General features: G+C 46.6%; 2 protein-coding genes across 2 annotated transcripts in view; one reads left to right on the plus strand and one right to left on the minus strand.

Moving 5' to 3' along the window:
• The first annotated feature begins 1291 nt into the window (after window positions 1–1291).
• Window positions 1292–15334, plus strand: LOC144119100 (monocarboxylate transporter 9-like). The gene is made up of 4 exons (XM_077651815.1): window positions 1292–1478; window positions 3553–3696; window positions 5276–6307; window positions 14467–15334. The coding sequence occupies exons 1-4, from the start codon at window positions 1307–1309 to the stop codon at window positions 14613–14615; spliced, it is 1497 nt and encodes a 498-aa protein (XP_077507941.1). The 5' UTR covers window positions 1292–1306; the 3' UTR covers window positions 14616–15334.
• Window positions 15335–19837: 4503 nt separating this feature from the next.
• LOC144121817 (monocarboxylate transporter 9-like) overlaps window positions 19838–21122 on the minus strand; it is a 40972-nt gene continuing 39687 nt past the window's right edge. The window contains exon 7 of the mRNA XM_077655227.1: window positions 19838–20134. Coding sequence (XP_077511353.1) covers window positions 20016–20134 — 119 coding nt within the window. The 3' untranslated portion in view covers window positions 19838–20015. The remainder of the gene's footprint in view (window positions 20135–21122) is intronic.

The raw sequence follows: 21122 nt of genomic DNA on the forward strand, positions 1-21122 counted from the left end.
GTCTAAGCTAAGGCTAGACCTTACCATTCTGTGGTCGCTGCAACGCACCTTTCCGAGGACGGCCACATCCTGAATGATGCCAGGTTTAGCGCATAGTATGAAGTCGATTTCATTTTTAATCTCACCATTGGGGCTCTTCCAGGTCCACTTCCTGTTTTCTCGTTTGCGGAAGAAGGTATTCATGATCCGTAAATTATTTCTATCCGCGAATTCGACTAATAACTCTCCCCTGCTATTTCTAGAGCCTATCCCATAGTCACCTACCGCGTGGTCGTCAGCCTGCTGCTTGCCCACCTTCGCATTGAAGTCGCCCATCAGTACTGTGTACTGCGATTTTACTTTATTCATTGCCGATTCTACGTGCTCATAGAAACTTTCAACGGCCTGGTCATCATGGCTGGATGTGGGTGCGTAGGCCTGCGCCACTTTCAGCTTGTACCTCCTATTCAGCCTAATTACTACAGCTGCTACCCTCTCGTTAATACTGTAGAACTCCTCTACGTTGCCAGTTATATCCTTATTAATGAGGAATCCCACACCTAGTTCTCGTCTATCCTCTAACCCTCGATAGCACAGTATGTGTCCGTCCTTTAGTACTGTATACGCCTCACCGGTCCTCCTAACTTCGCTAAGCCCTATCTCATCCCAATTAATTCCCGCTAGTTCCTCAAACAGCACTGCTAGGCTAGCCTCACTAGCTAAAGTTCTAGCGTTAAACGTTGCCAGGTTCAGATTCCAATGGCGGCCTGTCCGGACAGGACGGCTATTAGTAGACGGCAAACCGTCTCGGGCAAGTCTATATTAGAATGCTTCTCTTTACTTGTTGGTTCCCTGCGTTCGCCGCTAATGGTTAGGCATAGGTGACAATCGAGGAGGACCCCTTTGCAAATCCTCTATAAGTGATCTGCGTGAAAATTTCTCAAAAATAGTACAAAACTGCATGACAGCACGGACATAGTCGTTAGGGCTGAAAGACGTTATCACTAAAACAATGAGGGCGGCATGGAAACAGGATGAATGTGCGGACATTTCTGAGAGAAGGTGGGTTTAGAAGAAGGAAAGAAGCGATCTTTTATATACAAAGCACTTCTTGAATTTTCTTCATCATAAATTTCGTACCAGTGGGCGTTCCTGCTGAAAACATTTAGTTTCAAGGCCTGATATCCAAACTATTTGCCCACGTCAAGACAGGCCCGAAAAGAAAGCATATGATTACTTAAGCTAATAGAGAACTTATAAGAGCGACCTACTTCAATAAAGGTTAAAATTTCGCCCTTTTGCCGGCAGGCCTCTAATTTCTCGAAGAATGGATCGCTGTTGGAGCGTGCCCTTACTTTCCTCTGCTTCGAACCTCCTGCTGGCCATGCCGAGCACCTGCTTTGGCATCATATTTGTCCTCATCATGGAAGCATATGGAGCAACGCGCGAAGAGGCTTCCTGGCCGGAGAGTGTGTTCGTCATGACCGGCCATCTGTCAGGTATGAAACGGAGGCGGGCATTAAGGTTCAGTTCTGGATAAAGAGGAAGCATAAATTCCTGTGTAAAAAAATTAGGGGCGTTCTATGAAATTTGATCGCATTGGTTCACTCCGCAATATATCTCAATTCTGATCCTCTGTCGGTTTTGTCCACTAACCGTAGCTGTGGCAGCTGGTCTAAACGTTCATAGGTTGCTATCAGTTCTCATGAAAGTAATGGCGGAGTGGTGCAGCGCTTAAGCTCTCTAATCACACATAAGGTGATATGATTTCAGTCATTTTCGTCTCAGTCATTGTCATTTTAGCTGAATCATTCTTAGTCCAGCGTCTCCCTTCCATTCCCTACAAGTGAAGAAGAGGCGGAAAAGGGGACAGAGTCGAGACAGTATACGGTTTGAAGATGGCAGGTGGAGAGAGAGAAATCTCCTAAACGCTGCCTGTCACGGTTTGCAAATCGAGGTTACGCATAGATACCGACGAGGGGCACTTTTCGTATTCCTGTCCTCCTAATTCTCTTGCTAATAAAACTGTCATTATTGATGCCGCTCCACGAAGCGTCTAAAACTCAACGCTAGCTCTGAATCAGTACCGACGACTTTCAGGAACCACCGCGTTACAAGCTGCCGCCGGCCCGCTCTCCTCCACACCTCCCATGAAAAGAAATGCACTGGAGCGGAGGATTCAGGTCACCCCGCCCATCGCGTACAGTGAACGCAGAGCGAGACAGCGACTTTGATGCTTGCGTCAGTAAATTCACTTCTGGTGAAATGAGGAAACCTATCATAAATTATTCGTAATCAGATTAAGGGAAGAAACCGAGAGAAATCGGCGACACAGGAGGAACAATAACATTCCTACAAGCGCATCCCCTGCGCGAGTGACGTGAGGTGTCATTGTTCCTTTGCATGGATTGCTTGCAAGTATGCGCGAGAACGTCACAGCGGCCGGAGGTTGTGCGTTGTAAGCAGAGCCCTAGCTACAAGTCGAACGTCGCTCGGCACCCGCCACCACAACTAGCAGAGGCACAGAGGGCTCGCTTGACCAGCGCCTCTTGTAAATTAACGCCTGTTAGAGTATCCGCTTTCAATAGAGCAGTGCGGGCGCTTCGTTCACCGTTAACCTTTTTGGTTGTGCGCGGTTGCTGGAGCCCCGTGCTCTGTCACGCGGGGCGCGCCGCTTTCCATTGCCTCCGCGACGCAGCGAAGTTAGGCACGATAGTACATCACCAGCCTGAACAGGTCAAAAAGTGCTGGAAACCTGAGCGAATATTCTCAACGCCTCAATGGATAACGCTAAGGTCATAGTAGTGCTTCTTGACCGCGGCGGCTGCGTTTTTATGGAGGAAAAAACGCTAAGGCGCCCGTGTGCTGTGCGATGTCAGTGCACGTTAAAGATCCCCAGGTGGTCGAAATTATTCCGGAGCCCTCCACGACGACACCTCTTTCTTCTTTCAGTCCCTCCTTGATCCCTTCCCTCACGGCGCGGTTCAGGTGTCCAACGATATATGAGACAGATACTGCGCCATTTCGTTTCCCTAAAACAATTTATTATTATTAATATTATAAAGTGCCTTCCCGGGAGCGTTCAAACTCAGTTTAGTAGCTGAGCGTGTGCAAGCAGCAAAATCGAACCTAGCAGCAGAAGTAGAATTTTTAACTTCGATAAAAAAGTGCACTATGTGGGTTACCTTCCTGAAAAATCTGAAGTTAATCAGGGTTGCCTGAAACATGTGCTGTCGAACAAAAAACAAATTTTCATCCGAAATTTGTGCCTACCGACTATGCACCGGGCGTAGATTATCTAATCAAGCCCTTCCGAATTTAAACCAAGTTATTACTAAAGTGCCGGAAATACGGTGCCCATATTCATGGTCATACTTTATAAAAGCGCGATTGCGCTCGTTGTTGTTGGGCAACATATCCCGGCTAGCCAAATGCGCGGTTTCTCTCTTTTTTTTTTTGTAACGAAACCAACATTTCTCCTCGGGATGATTGTTAAAAATATATATCAGCGATATTGAAATGCCACATCGAAAATCGTTTTTGCTCGTGGCACTAGTTAGATTTTCTCCCCAGGTCTGAGCGTCGCCTTGCTTCAGCGGCATATTTCCCTGCACCGGATTATTGTATTCAGCGCTGCTTTAACGGCTGTGGCGATATCGGCGGCGGCATTTGCTCCGAACATGGTCTGGTTGCTCGTAACTCTTGGCGCCCTTCATGGTGAGTAAAAAAAAAATATGCGCGAAATTTTCTTTAAGATACGTTTTCAAGCGTGACTCTAAGAGAGCGAGCATCGGCATACTGTATTGATTAACAGAAAATTGACCTTCTTGCGCAAGTATTATTGATCGGACGCTTATACATAGCACAGAATAGCACAACAATGTCGATGTCTTAGTTTTATTGGGCGCGAAATAGGCATTTGTTAAATTCTTACCTGTGAGATCTACGTGACACACTAATGTGCATGTGACAATACTGTTTAATGCATGTGTGCTATGAGCGTTTACTGGGGTTTTAGTTGCCCGACGTGCTTGCTGCCTGGCAATGTATTTTTTCTTCAGTTGCAAAATGTTCGTAATATTTTTGCACCCTTGTCTCTCGTCACCGAAAAAATTACCTTAATCATTCAGTCTAAAGAGGCAGCGTAAAAAGGTTCCTGAAGAAAAACCTTGCCACAGTCACCGTGGCTGCGAAGCAACATGACGATTGCTTCTCCAAGCTAAGCGAAACCACATAAAGTGCGGTCATTGCAGAAATGCCTGAGGTGGTAGTTTTCGCTCACCACAACATATCTACCCCCGCGGAGAGCTTTGTGCATATCCAAACATCTCGAATTTATAGTCGTCCATGCAGAGAAAATTTAACGGAATTTTAAATTTTGAGCCTTCCAGTGGTAAGACGCTTTACACCACTACGAGGCATGAGGTGGTTCCTCATATTACAGCTCACCGGTATCTGGGATGATACCCAGCCTGTGCATGTGCGCCTAACGGCCTATTATTTTCGGTTCTGCAGCCACTCGGTCATGCTCCTTTTTTCTCACGTCGCAGATAATGTGAACATGCTATTTTACAGCGCAGCTCTTATGCTCCCCTTCCTGCGTTGGGCGGTGTGCTTCGGCCTTGGCGTAACCGAGCGAACGGCAGTTTCGGAAGATAAAAAGAAAGCGTACGCAGAGCAATGCGCCGGAGGAAAGAGGGCGATAGACAAGCGAGCGCAAAGAGGAGGGGCGGTGGTGGCTACAGCGGAAGCATGAGGAGGAAAGCGCAGCCGGTTGTTGTAGTTGTTGAGAACATTAATATACAGAGGACTAGAAAAGGAGGAAGAATACAATATGGGGGGAGTCCTAATTTCGGGACACCAGTAGCCTTGGATACTGTTCGGGCCAGGGATACCTTTTGGCGATGTGTCTCCAGGTGAGCGCTGGAGAGCTGCAGTGTGAGGAGCGTACCACTGCTGCTCGGAGAGGCGTGTTTCTATTTCTGCGGGTTATGACCCGACACAGACCCACATTATATATTAGAGTGACAGGGTGTTGTCGCACCATGGACACACGCCTCTATCTTTTCCGGGAATATTATGTGGCAATTGTGAATGTTAAGGCGTCTGTTGTGAGTGTGAGCAGCCATCCCATTAAAATCAGGCGTGCGGTCAAAAGGGGTGTTGTTTTAAGTTGTTTGCGGAGAAACTTGATTGCTTTATTATTATTCCTTTATTATTCCACCATGTTCGCATTTTGAAGTCCCAGCGCGCCACCATTCACTTCCAACTGTGATGTTGATTTTTTTATTTCTAGGTTTCACCTTCAAGACCTTCGTGATGGCGGTCTCCATCTTCTCACTCAATTTTTTCACAAAATACCGCACAACAGCGCAGTCTTTCATCGATTCGAGCTGGGGGACCGCCGGCACTATCGGCCCTATCATTTTTTCATACCTCATGCATGAATTCGGTTTTAAAGGGGCCTTGCTCATATGCGGTGCTATTATCGCGCACGCCATTCCGATATCCATGCTGCTCAAAAGACCAGAGCCGCTTAGTTTTCCCTGCTGCCGAAGGAAGACGATGCCCGGTAATGACACGCCTAAGATCGCCATCTCAATTTCCGAAGGAACAGAAAATCCAGTGGTTAGTGGGCCATCGTTACAGAAACAGCTCTATCCCGAGCAAAAATGCAGCTTCGAGAGAAGGCCGGTGGTCTTGAAAGCGAGGACGGCGTCTCCAGATCGTGAGCATCATAGTGGTTCAATTCCGTGTACTGGATATGAAAGCTCACATACATACCCCGAGCAGACATGTGAAGAAGTGTCGAATAGCCACTGTACATCAGATGGAGAGCAAAGAAAGGCCAGCTTTCTGCAACATGCTATGGAGCTCTCCAGGAAGCCAGCCTTCTACGCCTTGGTCTTGGCCACCATAATCGCAGACTACAGTGAATCTGCTTTCCAGGCCACAATCGTGGACTACGGAAGGGACAAGGGTATCGGCTTCGGCAAAGCTTCGAAACTGGCCACTATCTCGTCCTTGGGTCAGTCGCTCGGTTCTACATTGCTGCCCATGCTAGCGGACGCTGTTCCGCGCAGCAGGTCGCCGCTCTACGTGACCAGCTTTGCATTGACCAGCGCATGTCTGATAATTATGCCACAAGTGGTGGATATTTCGTGTGTGGCCGTACTCACCGCAGTGATTGGACTGGCAGCGGGATACTTCCGATGCGCAAAGTACGTGGTCATTGCTGAGCACGTTGGCATAGAACGGACGGCAGTTTGCTTCGGCATGATCGGACTCGGCATCATTCCACTGGGCTTGGCAAATGCATCCATAATAGGTGAGCTATGAACGCCTGTCGTACTGCAAGTAAAGAAGTCATTATCAAATGTGTAGCAAGTTAAAGTAATCGAAATATTTAGCTTCACCAAGTTCAAGATTCGTGCGAGAACGAGAAAAAGATTTTAAAGAAACCCATTTTCTCACGTATATGAGCCGTAAACAGCGCTTATACCGTTCCAGCACGTTATCTGTTTAGATACTTGGTGCCAGTCTGTTTACTATCGCTCAGAGTATGAGCTAAATTGAGCTGCACCCTAAAGAGCACAATAGTGTAGCATTACAGATCACTGTCGTCTACGTCCTTCCTACATGCGCAGATACCATACGTTCCGTATTTATCTCTCTGGATGGTAAAAATTGTCCTTTGCAAACTCGTTGCCTATTTTAGCTCAACCACCGATTACAAGGTAATATATGATAGTCTGCGTTTTCCGACAAATATTTTAGGATAGGAACTTGCCTCGATTTTCCGGAACGGGCGGACAAACTTCAGTGTCTGGCAGCCGAATTTTATTCGCGGCGAGCGGAGCCGCTCACTTGACAGGCTGCGACATCCTGAGAACATCGAGTCAATCATTGACTCGACTTGACTCGAGGCAAGCGCACATGGAGTGCGGTTAATTCAAAGATGTGCGTCGTCTCCTCACTGACATCAGATTACATTAGTAAAGTTACCGGATTTCTTACTGATAATAAGCATCAACTATAATTAGCATAAAACGTTAAGCAATACCATTAGAGAGATGACCACTTCTGCTTTCCATGAGTCGTAGCCTGGTGGTCTGAGCGTCCGCTTAGGCTGCCAGAGGAGGTCGGTGCCAACACACCACCGGACACCAACCGGCTAAAATATGTACAAGCGTCCCCCGACATGGTGCCCGGCTTCCTTAGGTGTGTGCGCATAGAGGAGGCTCCACAAACGCCGCTCCGCCCTTTCGAAGGCAAACCCTTTTTCAAACACCTTAGCATGCAAAGGTGGTGCGTGTTACTGTGAAGAATTTCAGCTCGTACGATCTAACCAGGGTGTTTCAACATCCATACACGTTCAATGGTCCCAATTGTAAGCGATTCTTCGACGTCTGGAAGTGATAGCCCCAGTGCAACTGCCATCTTGGCAAAGTAATTTTTTTTCATCTGCGAGGAAATTTGAACAAGTTGCATTAGATATTTTATGAAAATGAATCACACTGATGCCTGAGTGACCACAGTGTTCCAGAAAAAGATTTCAATAGTATGCTAAAAAACGCAAAACATGGCAGCTCAACAAGAAAGGCTAGTTCTAGCATTATGCTTTTGATGACCAGCTTTTATACCCTGGTACATGGCTCAAAAGCCTAAATGCCAGCTGTTAACCACGAAGAGACACCATCCTTTACTAACTTTAAGCCGCGCAGTGGGTCAGTGGTTAGCGAGCTCGCTTGGTGATCCGAAAGACGCGGGTGCGATCCCGGTCGGGGAGGTTGCATTTCGATGGAGGCGAAATGCTCGAGGCCCGTGTACTCTGCGATCTCAGTGCACGTTAAAGAACCCCAGGTGGTCGAAATTTGCAGAGCCCTTCACTTTGGCACGCTCATTTCCTGAGTCGCTTTGCGACTATAAACTCCCATATACGAAACCAAACATTTTCTAATTTTGAATAATGTTACACAGTGACAGTATCCGGCGAAAGTTCTCCAGTGACAATATTTGCACCTTCCAATGGAGCCAAACATCAGGCTAGGTGAACGAAGTCCGTGAAGCAGACAGCACTGTTGACACTAACCGCAAACGATAGGAATAACGCAAAAACTTCCCGGTGAGCACTAAGAGGATGGCTAGAACACTGTGTTGTACGTAGAACGCAAAAACGTCCCGGTGAGAACTCAGGGGATGGCTAGAACATTGTGTTGTACCTAGAACGCAAGAACATCCAGGTGAACACCAAGGGGTTGGCTAGAACATTGTGTCGTACATAGAACTAAAAAAAACGTTGAGGTGAGCACTTAGTGGATGGCTAGAGCATTGTGTTGCACGTAGAACGTAAAAACGTCCCTGTGAGCACTCAGAGGATGGCCGGAAAATTGTGTTGTACGTAGAAGGCAAGAAGATTCATGTGAGCACTCAGAGGATGGCTATAACATTCTGTCGTACATAGAACTAAAATAACGTCGAGGTGAGCACCTAGGGGATGGCTAGAGCATTGTGTTGCATGTAGAATGCAAAAATGTCCATGTGAGCGTCAGGAGATGGCTAGAACATTGTTTTCTACGTAGAACGCAAAAACGTCCCGATGAGCACTCAGAGGATGGTTAGAACATTGTGTCGTACATAGAACTAAAAAAACGTTGAGGTTAGCACTCACGGGATCGCTAGAGCATTGTGTTGCACGTAGAAAGCAAAAACGTCCAGGTGAGCACTCAGGAGATTGCTAGAACATTGTTTTCTACATAGAACGCAAAAACGTCCCGGTGAGCACTAAGAGGATGGCTTGTACATTGTGTCGTACCTAGAACTAAAAAAAGTTGAGGTGAGCACTTAGGGGATGGCTAGAGCATTGTGTTGCACGTAGAATTCAAAAACGTCCCGGTGAGTACTCAGAGGATGGCTGGAAAATTGTGTTGTAAATAGCAGGCAAGGAGATCCAGATGAGCACTCAGGAGATGGCTAGAACATTGTGTGGTACGTATAACGCAAACACGTCCAGGTGGGCACTCAGGAGACGGCTTGAACATTGTTTTCTACGTAGAACGCAAAAACGTCCCGGTGAACACTCAGAGAATGGCTAGAGCATTGTGTCGTACATAGAACTAAGAAAATCTTGAGGTGAGCACCCAGGGAATGGCTGGAGTATTGTGTTGCACGTAGAGCGCAGAAACGTCCAGGTGAGCATTCAGGGGATGTCTAGAACATTGTGTTGTACGTAGAAGGCAAGAAGATCCAGGTGAGCACTCAGGAGATGGCTAGAACATTGTGTTGCACGTAGAACGCAAAAACTTGCAGGTGAGCTTTCAGGGGATAGCTAGAACTTTGTGTTGTACGTAGAACGCATAAACATCCAGGTGAGCACTCAGGGAATGGCTAGAATATTGTGTTGTACGTAGAACGCAAAAACGTCCCGGTGAGAACTCAAGGGATGGCTAGAACATTGTGTTGTACCTAGAACGCACGAACGTCCAGATGAGCACTCAGGGAATGGCTAGAATATTGTGTTGTACGTAGAACGCAAAAACGTCCCGGTGAGAACTCTAGGGATGGTTAGAACATTATGTTGTACCTAGAACGCCTAAACGTCTAGGTGAGCACTCAGGGAATGTCTAGAACATTGTGTTGTATGTAAAACGCAAAAACGTCCAGGTGAGCACCCAGGCGATGGCTAGAACATTGTGTTTTATGCAGAACCTTTTACGGCTGGCCGTGCAAGTTCGGGTGCAGAATATTTTTGTTTTTAAAACATTTAAACTGTAAGCAAGAGACTGTGCGCTTGTGGTACCAGCGTTTAGCGCCGAAGGAGCAGGAAAGGAAGAATGAAGACGAAGCCGACACAGCTGGGGCTTGCGCTCGCGAGAGCTGGTCTACTGAGCCACAGCGTTTTTGCAAAAGCTGTGGCTATTCACTTTACTTGTTGGGTTTGCCTCTTCACACTTGGTGGAGGAGCAGAGATTCGATACTGGTACCTCTTCAGTTGTCTACTGGGTGCACCGAAGCTTTCACAACGCTGCGCCGTCTTTTCACCTCTCCCTCGATATGGCGTCATGTCGGTCCTTATGCCCCTAGAGATCTCCACACGGATTCCAGCAGCATCGGTCTAGATTCCTTTCTTTTTCCGCCGAAACATGGTTTTCATCAGTATGCCGTTGCTTACGCCAGTCGTGCACTCACAAAAGCAAATATTACTTATTCAGTCAAGGAAAAATAATACTTGGCCATTATTTTGGGCGATCTCAAGTTTTCGCCCTTAGTTATAAGGGCACCCATTCGATGTCATCTCAGATTATCATGCCCTTTGCTGTCTGTCTTCTCTCCAAGATCTGTCAGGCCGCCTCGCTCATTGAGCTTTTTGTCTAAAAGGTTACGACATTCAATAACCTTTCGCTCCAGACAAAAGAACTGAGATGACGACACTCTCCCATTGTCCTAATTTCTCTCATCCTAACCCACCATCCCTGTCCAGCCTCAAACATTCTTTTCTTGTGACTATTGATATGACTTCTGAGGAGCGTATGAAATTTTGAGTTGCTGTGGTTTTGGATTTCTTAGCCAACCGCTCAGCGCGCCTCCCTTCTCAAGCTTTCTGTCGTCCAGCCCATCACTATGTCGTGCGTAGACAGCTGCTGTAGCGTCGGAACTACATACCAGATTGTCGCAAATTACTGTTCGTGACTCCAAGGCATATCCACTGCGTCATTTTCGCCAGTTATCACGACGAGAAGCAATGTGCCCATTCCGGCCTGCTGAAAGCTGGTACCCGCCTGCGTCTTCGGTACTACTGACGGAGCATGTATCGTTTTGTTCGACAGTAGGCCCAATCTTGTCTCAAGTGTCCGCGTCGAAAGAACGACCCCACCCATTCACCTGCTCTTCTAAAGCCCTTACTTTCTCCAGCCCGGCATTCAACCGCATTGGGATCGACATTTATGGCTCTCCTCCCAGCACTTCTCCAGGGAACCGCTAGATCGTTTTCTCCATTGATCATCTCACGCGCTATGCGATACCTGCCCCGTTATCATCTTTGACGGCATGGGACGCCACCGGTTTCATACTTCAATACAACATACTTCGTTTACGGAGCGCCTCAAGAATTGCGCAGCGATCGTGGTTCCGTCTTCTTGTGCGGCGTCGTGAAAGCCCTTATTTTAGAGTGTGATATCATGCACCGCGCAACGTCTTCGTGCCGTTCGCTGACAAAGGGCACGACAGAGCACTTTAGCCATTATCCGGGCTACATGATGGCCAAGTCCATTTCTTCCGTTCACTCAAACTAGGACCGCGATAAGCCTAATTTGCCTACGCTTACAACTGTCCAACGCAAGAAAATACTGGTTTCGAACCGTTTTTTCTTCTGTATGAACGGGATCCTTCCTGCCTCATGGACGTCATCCTTCCTTACCGCCCAGATGCTTCCGAATTTACATGTCTTTCAAGCTACGCATGTCGAAGAATTCCGGCAACCGTGACGTCTCACGACCAGCACCGCCAGAAAAGTACCCACGCTGCCGCTTCTACATGTCTGCCGTCTTCTTATCATCCCGGCTTCTTGGTGCGGCATTGGGTGCACTCCCCCAGCCCTGAAACAGGCTACCAAATTGCTTAGCAAATACCATGGGGTCTATCACGTTGTGCAGGAAACATCCCAAGTCAATTATTTCATCCAGCCCTTCACGGCTGCGGCTGATCACCGTCGCTGCGGCCGTTAAATTGTCGACTTCGGTCGACTCATAAACCAGCGGCCTGCGCCGACGAAGCAGGAAAGGCAGAAAAGATGAAGCTGACAAAGTTAGGTCTTGCACTCACAAACGCTGGTCTACTGAGCCACAGCGTTTTTGCTAAAGGTTATGCTGTTCAGATTAATAGCTAGGTTTTCCTGCTTACTAATATTTCTACCCCTAAGTGCCAGCTACGATAATTTGATTAATGTGACGTGCCTGAAGTGAAGCACTGAGTGCTATATTATTAGATAAGCACTATATAACTGTTTGCGATCAGATGCTTCGTCTTCGCCTGTTTTCTGATGTCTGAAATTGCTTCCACTATTACTTTGAAAAGTGGTTCTTATGATGAGAGGCGCACCAAAATATATACGCTGAGTGTTCTATCGTTCAGAGGAAAACGAAGAAAAGTTCTCCTCATAAACTGCTCTTTGCTCACGCTTAAATTTCGCACGGAGGCCTTATTGGTAATGTTTGTTTAGTAATGTTAGTTTAGCAGTACGCCTGCGACGGGCACTTTTTGGATGATTTGATGGTGATTATTGGAATGTCCACAGCACCTACCGCCCTGACGCACGACTGAAAGACGCACCCTCTCTAGGAAATTACCCCATAATTATTGCGCGTTACAGCCATCACAACAAGCTCAATGCCAGCAACCCATGATAACGTCCGGTACACATCTGCGAAGAAATAAGAAAAAAGTGCGCTTAAAGAAATGCAGCCAATGATTACTTCAGTAAGTAAATAAAGAGCAAGTATGCTGGTTTTATTTTATTTTATTACTTTTAGACGCATTACCTCAGCAAAGTCATCAGAAACTTTATGAAGAAGTAGAGTAAATGGTTCTGCAGCGCCCAAAACGTGGTCGATTTCTTACTAATTTGCACCTGTCCCACTGCAAAAGTATATCCGTGAAATATATTGTAAACCTTTGCGAGGTAGTGTGAGTGTCAAGTGCCCTATAGACTGCTTCTTGTTTATCAAAGCGGATTATGCTGAATTGCTGACGCGGCCCGTCACTGAATGCTGCGGCAGTAAAATCACATCTAAAACTAAATTAGCTCCTGTCTTCGCCACCACTTTTAATTCTGAATTTATTGAAATGAAGGGCAATCTGTAGAGCCTCAAGTAAATGAGAGGTGGGTATGCGATGTTAGAACAGGAGCACAAGTTCACAAAAGCAATGTGTCGGCCTGTGTTCATATTGGATATCTATAGGAGCAGCGCAGGTAACAATACACATGATAAACGAGACAGCCACACAGGCGCAGACACTCAGAAATGGTTTGGTTTGGTTTATCGGGTTTTGACGTCCGAAAGCGACTCAGGCTATGAGAGACGCCGTAGTGAAGAGCTCCAGAAACTTCGATGACCTGGGGTTCTTTAACGTGCGCTGACATCACACATTACGCGGGCCTCTGGAATTTGGCCTCCACCGAAATTCGGCCGCCGCGGCCGAAATCGAACCCGCGTCTTTCGGGTCAGCAGCCCAGTACCAGAACCACTGAGCCACTGTGGGTGCTAGCACAGTGAGGTGTGCTTTGTTGTTAGCCTGGCATTCTACTCAGAAACGCTAACTGAAAAACCATTTCTAACTGACTGCTTCAAATTTTCACCTTTTTTACCAAGAGCCATAATTGAACACAAAAACTCGCATACATGAATTCTTAACCGACATTGAAACGATAGCGGCGTTCATTGGTTATGGACAACTTATAGAAGGTACACTTGTAAAAGACCAATATTGAAGCGACAGCTACAATACGCTAGAATTTCGAGCCTTCTGCATGGGGGCACCGCGTAGCGACGCTGCCACGTGGTCACGTAGCTTAATGTGGTGCGGAGCAGTTGCCGACGGCACGGAGCGCCGTTGAAACCGCGGGAGGAGAGAAGTGGAAAGGGGCAGAGAGTGAATCCACGTCCAGGGACGAAGAACAGGGAACGCCCAGCGAAGCGGAGCGCCGGAAGGCTGACTTGGCGGTTCGACTGATCGAGTTTCACTCGGCCAGCTGTAGCTATCGCGTCACTCCAGGTTTAACCAGAGCTAAACCGCAGCCATTTTTATTAATGATAATGCTTTAGGTCCTTTATTAAAACGAAAACACGACTTCGCCCAAAAAGCGGTGGCGTTACAAAACTCGCGATTGGTCAAAACGATGTGACGACTTCAAAGGTGAGCAAACAAGATATGTTAACCAGCTGTAGTCATTCCTACTACTTAGAACTGCTCCAACTGCAAAGGAGTAAAATAGAATTGGAATGGCATTGGAAGAGAAGGGTGACATTTTAGCATCATTCTCACGCAGGATTTTTATGTGACCTCGCTAATATATATATTTTTTTCATTTCTTGGAGTTTTGTTCTTAATCTAGTTCTTGAAAATTGCACAGCGATATGAATATGTAAATTATCAAACCAATCCTCCCGTTTTTCACTTATATTTCTGTTATTCAGTTCGCAACAATTTACTAATAACACGCACATGTTTGCAAGCCAAGCCCATTTCACTGTGTTATTTGCCTGTCTAGCTTATATGTGCCCTTCGTGCAATAACTCGGGATGGAATTCCATTTCGTGTAAATAAATAAGTAAAATCATTTTTGCATTTTCAGGACACTGTGTGTAATCTCACACAATATCCCAGTATTTACGGTGTTCATAGAGTTAGATGAATGGAGTAATAAGCCGCAATTTATTTACTGCATGGATAAACCTATTTCTTTTACTGTTCTCTATACTCCTCTCACAGGCTTCTTCAGGGACGCCGGAAGATCTTACGACAACTTCTACCGAATGCTTGGAGCAATGCATTTGTTCGTCACAGTTCTTTTCTTTGTATTTTACCTGTGCATCGAAAGTAACCAGCGCACAAGTTCACCTCAGGACGTCCGCACTTAGGTTTCCTAAAACACAGGAAACAATGCAAAGCTGCTGAACGATACCGTCCGCTTTCAATGCGGTCAGAGTAAGGCGGGTACATAAATAGATTCCGTTAGTGCGGCCTCCGACGAGTGAAGCTTAAGGACACTGGTGAAAACACCATTTTGCATGGCGGAAGTTTCGCGAAATTCGACCTCGTTTAGTTTCAGCAAAGGAGGAGTGGGCAACACCACACAGAAATTTGCGTGCAGGAGAATTCTTCGCCATCTGTAGCCAAGAAAGAACGCCACTTCACTTCTTATCAGCAGATAAGACCAGCTCACCCTATATACTAAATATAGACTTAAGACAAGCTGAACTGTGCCTTTGGCAATAAACTGAAAAATTGGTGTTGATTGACGGTAAAATCTTTAATGTTATTTTGTCAGCAATAGGTGCCTATTTTACTGCCAAACAAAATTGCACATTAAGGTGAAAGACCCATAAAATCACTTCATTCTGATAACAAAAATATGCTGGCATTACTTTCTGTGTCCCTTTGAGCGTCGACAACTGCCACCGGGTAATTCCTTGAAGCGGCCGCTTCCTCAACGGCGGAAATTTTTCTCGCCGTTACAAACGCTGTATTAATTTCACGACAAGAGCACCACAATCCCAACTATCTCCAAGAGCATTTTCAAAATTCCATCTTGGTTGAAAGAATAAAGCAAGGTCCCACTGAGAAAAATACCCTTTTGTGTAGGAAGTTGTGTTTTTAACATGTTTGTAACATATATTTTCTTGTTTTTTTCCAGTGTGTGCTGAATAAAGCCGCTTAAGCCTCGTGTGTACCAGAGCTTGGAAGTGCGTTGTTTACGAGTGAGAGTATCCTTGTATTCTAGAAGGGATGAAAAAGCGTGCGAGGACTTGTCCATTCCCTATTTTCTTTTTTCAATGACAGTAATGACAGCAATGACAGTAAAGTGTATTAGCTCGGATTCTTCAAATGCGAGTAAGACTTCTGTTTTGTTTCTGGGGAGCACATCGTGTGTAATGGGGAGCACATCGCGTGTAAAATCGTTGTATGATTGCAGATACAGTACAATCCCGCTTATATATTTGAAAAATACTTGATTGCATAACATTACAGGGTTCCAACAGAAATGTCTTCAACGAGGATAAAAATGCTATCTTAATGTGTGCATACTGAACAAGTGCAGTTTGATTATTGGAGCCCAGAACGCGAAGGAGTAATAATGAAGTAATTACTCATTGACATCCACCCAAGCGCAGCCACACGGCTACATGGCTACATTTCGTCTTTGTATCGACAATCCCGCTGAAATACCGAACGCAGGCATAAGGGCTGCACTTTTTAATGCAATAGCACTGGAGCACCAATGTCCGGATAAATTGCCCGGTTTTCTCTGATGTCCCCAAGAGCCGCCTGCCATGGTAGTTTGTGGCTAATTGATCAGAGGGAAATCGTTCCTCTCCACTTGCAAGGGACAGTAGTGAGAGGCTGGAAGAGGTTTTTATTTGAAGAGCCCAAAGAATGGTCAGCGTCGACGGAGAAGTTTCTAGCGCGGGAGGAGGAATGCGCAGCCTGAAGGTGATTGCCACGGCAAAACACGACAGGTGGCTACGGAAAACGGTGGAATGTGAGGAGGAAATTCATATGAGAAGGGAGACTGAGAGTGCAGAGCAGTAGACGTACGCCGGATGCCACCTTTGCGTCGAAGTGGTTGTTTGCGAACAACCTCCCGAACCGAGCGGCGATGAATACTGGAGACTAGACATGACATGGAAAACCATGTGTGAGAGAACGTCCAGTGTAGGGAAGTACAAAGAGGGCTAAGTGAGCAGTAAAGGTGGATGTAAGGAGATGTGAGTGATGTGGCGTGCCATACAAAGGCTACTGAAAGTCTAAAGCTAAGCTTTTTCGTCGGATTGGCCCGCAGATTACGTGTAAACTTCAAACTGAGGCGGTGTGCGACCCCTGAAAGAAAGCGCCATTTTGCTGTTCAGTTTTCTACTGCACATGCCACTTTGTTATTCGGGCGATTCTCATTTCTAAAAACTAGCTTGAGCCTAGGTCTTAAATTCCTGAGGTAAGAAATTGAAATGCTGAATAAAACAGCCAAAACTAAACTCTTGCAAATAAATAGGCTGACAAGGCATTCTATTCGATGCCGCCACGCGACTATACATTATTCTGTGTAAATTTACGCTTTGGACTTGCCCGTATAGGGCTGTTTATTTGGCATCCGAGCGCAATGGCGAATTGGCCGAGGTTTCGAAATAGCTGTGGCAAGTGCTACCCGCGACTGTCCGCGTGCAATGGTTCTATCATATTTCTGGTAAAGGTTTCGGTATGATTAGACTGACCCGTCGTCGGCATGGTCGTACCGAGTGTCGTAGGGAGTGGGCGCCGTCCCGTAGCTTCAAGCTCAATGTGAGTTGAGTGAAGATTTATAAAAACTTGAAACATATTGGAATTGAACCGTTTTTTCATATGATTGGCTGCCAAGTCTGGCCGTAGACGCCCTTGCACTAGCGCAGTCTTTACAAGAGTGCAGCTCGGGCATAAAGACATCATAGTGTTGCCCAGGCGGCTTTGAGCCTTTGTTGACGGCTCAGCGGGAAAGGAGCACTGCGCAATGCGTCCGGAGAGTGTGCGAATCTCACTAATTTTGTGATGAGTTCATAGTGAGCAACTGTCGATCCGCATGCGGGCTCTTCGCTTGCCCTGTCTTTTTTTTCAGGTTCTTTAATGCCGAATAACATGTGCCAACTAGCCTAATCGAAGAGGAGGAAGTGATGAAAATACTGGTCAGGCACTCTTAGTTTGCAAATTGTTCCTTGAATATTGAGGTCAAGATACTGGTCTCTTATGTAAATAAAAGACCCAGAAAGGGCGAACAGGGCACTCTGCCTGGCCTTCTGTACTGGCTTGATCAGCCGTAGCTGGTAATTCTTTAGTGTTAGCAGGGATGTCTGCCTGGAGGGTGGAGATCCACTCGTCAAGGTTATTAATCGGGTAGGGACGTTCTGAGCACGAAGGGAACGAAACTTCTCCGAAACGGTGATTAGAGTTGGACGGCCTTTCCGACGGTACGGGATCTGCTGAGGGTGGTCACGAGGAGATAGTGGCCGTTGCGAGGGTATCCTCTGTGTTAAGCCACCGATCAATCAGCACGTTTTTGCAGAATGTTAGATCAGGTGAAGCGTCGAGAGAAACGCTGTTTTCTACGCAGATGGGACCGTGAGGGTCAGTAACAAGTGTGAAGCCCCGGTCACATGCTCGTAGCCACAGATTGTTACCCTTTCGGTTGGCGGGGCGGTAACCCCAAGCGGGCTGGTGGTCATTGAAATATCCTCCAATGAGGAGACCCGAATGGTGCGCCAGCTTGTTGACACGGGAAAGAAGTGGAATGAAGTCACGTCTTCTGTTTTTTGAAAGATATAAATGTAAGAATGAAGTTTCCTGGAGGGCGATGTTATCTGGGAGGTTTTCCGAATTTTCGGTGAACTACTGCAGGTTGTCTTCATTGCGGTGATATCCCCTACAGCTACATTGCCACACATTAAGTAGCTGGCGGGGTGCCATAGTGAAGTGTGGGTGAAGCTAGGATGTATTTGGGAGTTGGAACGGGGGGGGGGGGGGGGGGGCAAGGGATCGTATTGTTTAACCGCGTGTGGGTAGGGCGGCCTTAACGTCGCCCCTAACTCGAGGCCTGCATCGCGTGTTTCGATTTGTTGCATGAGCGTGTTAAGCTTTTCGGTTTGCTGCTATATTTTTTGCCGGAACTGGTGCATTTGTTGTTGGATTTGTCGGGAGAACTCAGAAATGTCGTTTCGAGCTTAGCATCAATTTCGTCTTCTCATTTGTCTGCTAGGCTTGTTTCAAATTTTTCGACGTCGGCAAAATTAACGCAGCGTTCTGAGCAGGAGGTAGCTTTCCTCTTAGAGGGAGGGGACTCAAGGTACTATCTTTTGGGTTGTGAGAGAGTGGATCTGGGTGCCAGAGGCGAGCTGGTGGAGAAGGTTGAAGTGCTAGGGTAGAATTTGTTTGAGATGGCGAAGCTGGTTGCTATGGTTGCTCACATTAAGGACTGTTATCTCGTCGCGCAGGGCTTGCAGCTCATAATCGCGAGACTGAGTTTCCGGAGAGTGAGAAGCCGCGACTACCCAGACCACCTGATTTTTCGTGGAGAAGGATTCTAGATGAGGAGACAACCTGGAGTCCCAGGGGCCGGGATGGACCAGGAGCGGTGCCGGCTGCAGCACAGGTAGGAGTGCCGGAATCTATTTTTGGCAGAGGTGTTATCAACACCTTGGTTTACAACATGAGTTCGCAGCGTGTAGCTGGCGTTGTAGGACGAGAGGAGGCACTTTGTAGCGGCGTCTGCGCTTGGAGGAACCAGTCTGGTGAGAACCAGAATAAACTACGCAAGAGGGGGGAGGGGTGCATTAACGACTAACAAGGCGACAACTGGGCCCAGTTGGTATTCCATATATCGAGTACAAATGTGCTCACTTTTACAATCACAACACGAGACAAGACTGGACGTCGTGTCTCATGTTGAGATTGTAAAACTCGGCGCATCTGTGCTGCAGCTGTGCTTTCATGGGCCTGGTAGGCGCCACGAGCTCCTTAGTGAGGACACTGGAGATCTTCGGGCACGGGCAAATGTCCTCTGGTGTCCCTTTTTGCGATAGTTAAGGCAGACTTCCACCTGTTCTTGGAGATATAGCAGCGCACTGCACTGCCCGCGTAGGAGACCTGGCGGGGGACCTTGGTCACTGCGAAAGTAATGACAATAGATTGGGTCTTGTCTAAACGGCGGGTATAGAGAATGCAATGTTCTGGATTCTGGGGTATCAAGTACTCCATGATTTCCTCCTTGGTCTCATCCACGTATTGGTGGTGAATGATACCTCGGGCGTATGCACCTGGTGGGGCCAAATAGGTGGCAACTGGGCAGCTTGTCGGTCCAAGGATGATCGCCTGGAGCTTCGTATAAGTGATGGCGCGGTCCCGGGTTCGGGGTGCTAAAGGTGAAAATTCACCCACAGGTGGTCCGCTGTGGTGTGGGAGTGGGTCATCACGGTAGGGGAACGTCTTCACGGATTGCCCACAAGTTAGCAGTCATGGAATAGGCATGACAGGTCAGCAGGCGCCGCGTCTAGCAAGATACTTTATCAGGGCAGTGACTGACCAAATAAACAAATTATGCATGCATGAATGGCAGGCGTACTCCGTTTAAGCCCACCGAGGAGACAGCACTGGAGTAATGATATACGCGGTCGAAAAGGAGTGGGTGGTCTTTCTCAGTAAACGTAAGGCGTTGCAAACACAGGGACGCAAGTAGGACAAAATTCCTTCCTTCCTCGAAATTTAATCCATGACTTCGAATCAGGGTTTGGTCTCGTGCATTACTTTCGGCACTGGTTCCACAGAAAAAGTGGAGAGAAAAGGAGAGCTGCAGCGGCGTTTATTGTTCCCAGCATACGGTAGTAGTTGTCATAGGAGCCTTGTCCATCACGAAAATGTCCTGCAAGACCGTGAGAAAAACAGCAAGATGATGAGTCGAAATAGGTCAATATTACGAATATCTCAATTAGCTACTGAAACATCAAATCGTAAGCCGCATTTAAAATGCGATGTTCTTCGCGTAGCCATACTATAGCCACCGTCAATGTTCAAAGAAATGAATGACCACAACTAAAGAATGGCGCAAGGCTGGCCTTGGCCTTCTGCATGCATAGGAGACATTGCGGTTTAATGCGGTAATCAGTGAGATCCCGCGTGTGTTTACCTCCTGCAAAAACCCCGGTGCTTTAATTCTCACGATTTACAGCAGAGACGCTTCGAAAGGGTAGGTCCTCCTACTAATATAGATTGCTCAATGCAGCTTTTTCAGTTCATGCATGATTTGGCTCTAGCAATAGATAAGCGTATAGTAGTTGACTGTATTTTCTTGGACTTCAAAAAAGCATTCGACGTTGTTCCTCACGACCTTCTTGTTAGCAAATTACGTTGCTGTAAACGGAATGAATCTGTTATTGCATGGATAGCCGAGTGTCTCTAAGACAGCAGTCGATCGTTCTCAACGGATGTTCTTTCGGATATGTTCCCGTGACCTCAGGAGTTCCTCAGGGCTGTCCTGGGCCCTCTTTTGTTTCGGTTGTATATAAATTATGTTAATATTGGCCTCAAATCTTTGTTCAGAATGTTTGCGGGTGACTGCAGTTTACAGGACTATAAGTAATGGACGTGATTCCGAATACCTGCAGCACGATTTGAATGTAATAGCATCCTGGTGTGCCCATTCAAAAATGTCGTTGAATGTTAAAAGTGTGTTCATGTCACCTTTACAAGGAAACGCTCAGAACAGTTGACTACGTATACCGTAAATAACTCTACACTAAGCACGGCGAGGGAATATATATATATATATATATATATATATATATATATATATATATATATATATATATATATATATATATATATATATATATATATATATATATATATAT

The sequence above is a fragment of the Amblyomma americanum genome, chromosome 2, assembly GCF_052857255.1.
Source record: "Amblyomma americanum isolate KBUSLIRL-KWMA chromosome 2, ASM5285725v1, whole genome shotgun sequence".
Classification (NCBI taxonomy): domain Eukaryota; kingdom Metazoa; phylum Arthropoda; class Arachnida; order Ixodida; family Ixodidae; genus Amblyomma; species Amblyomma americanum.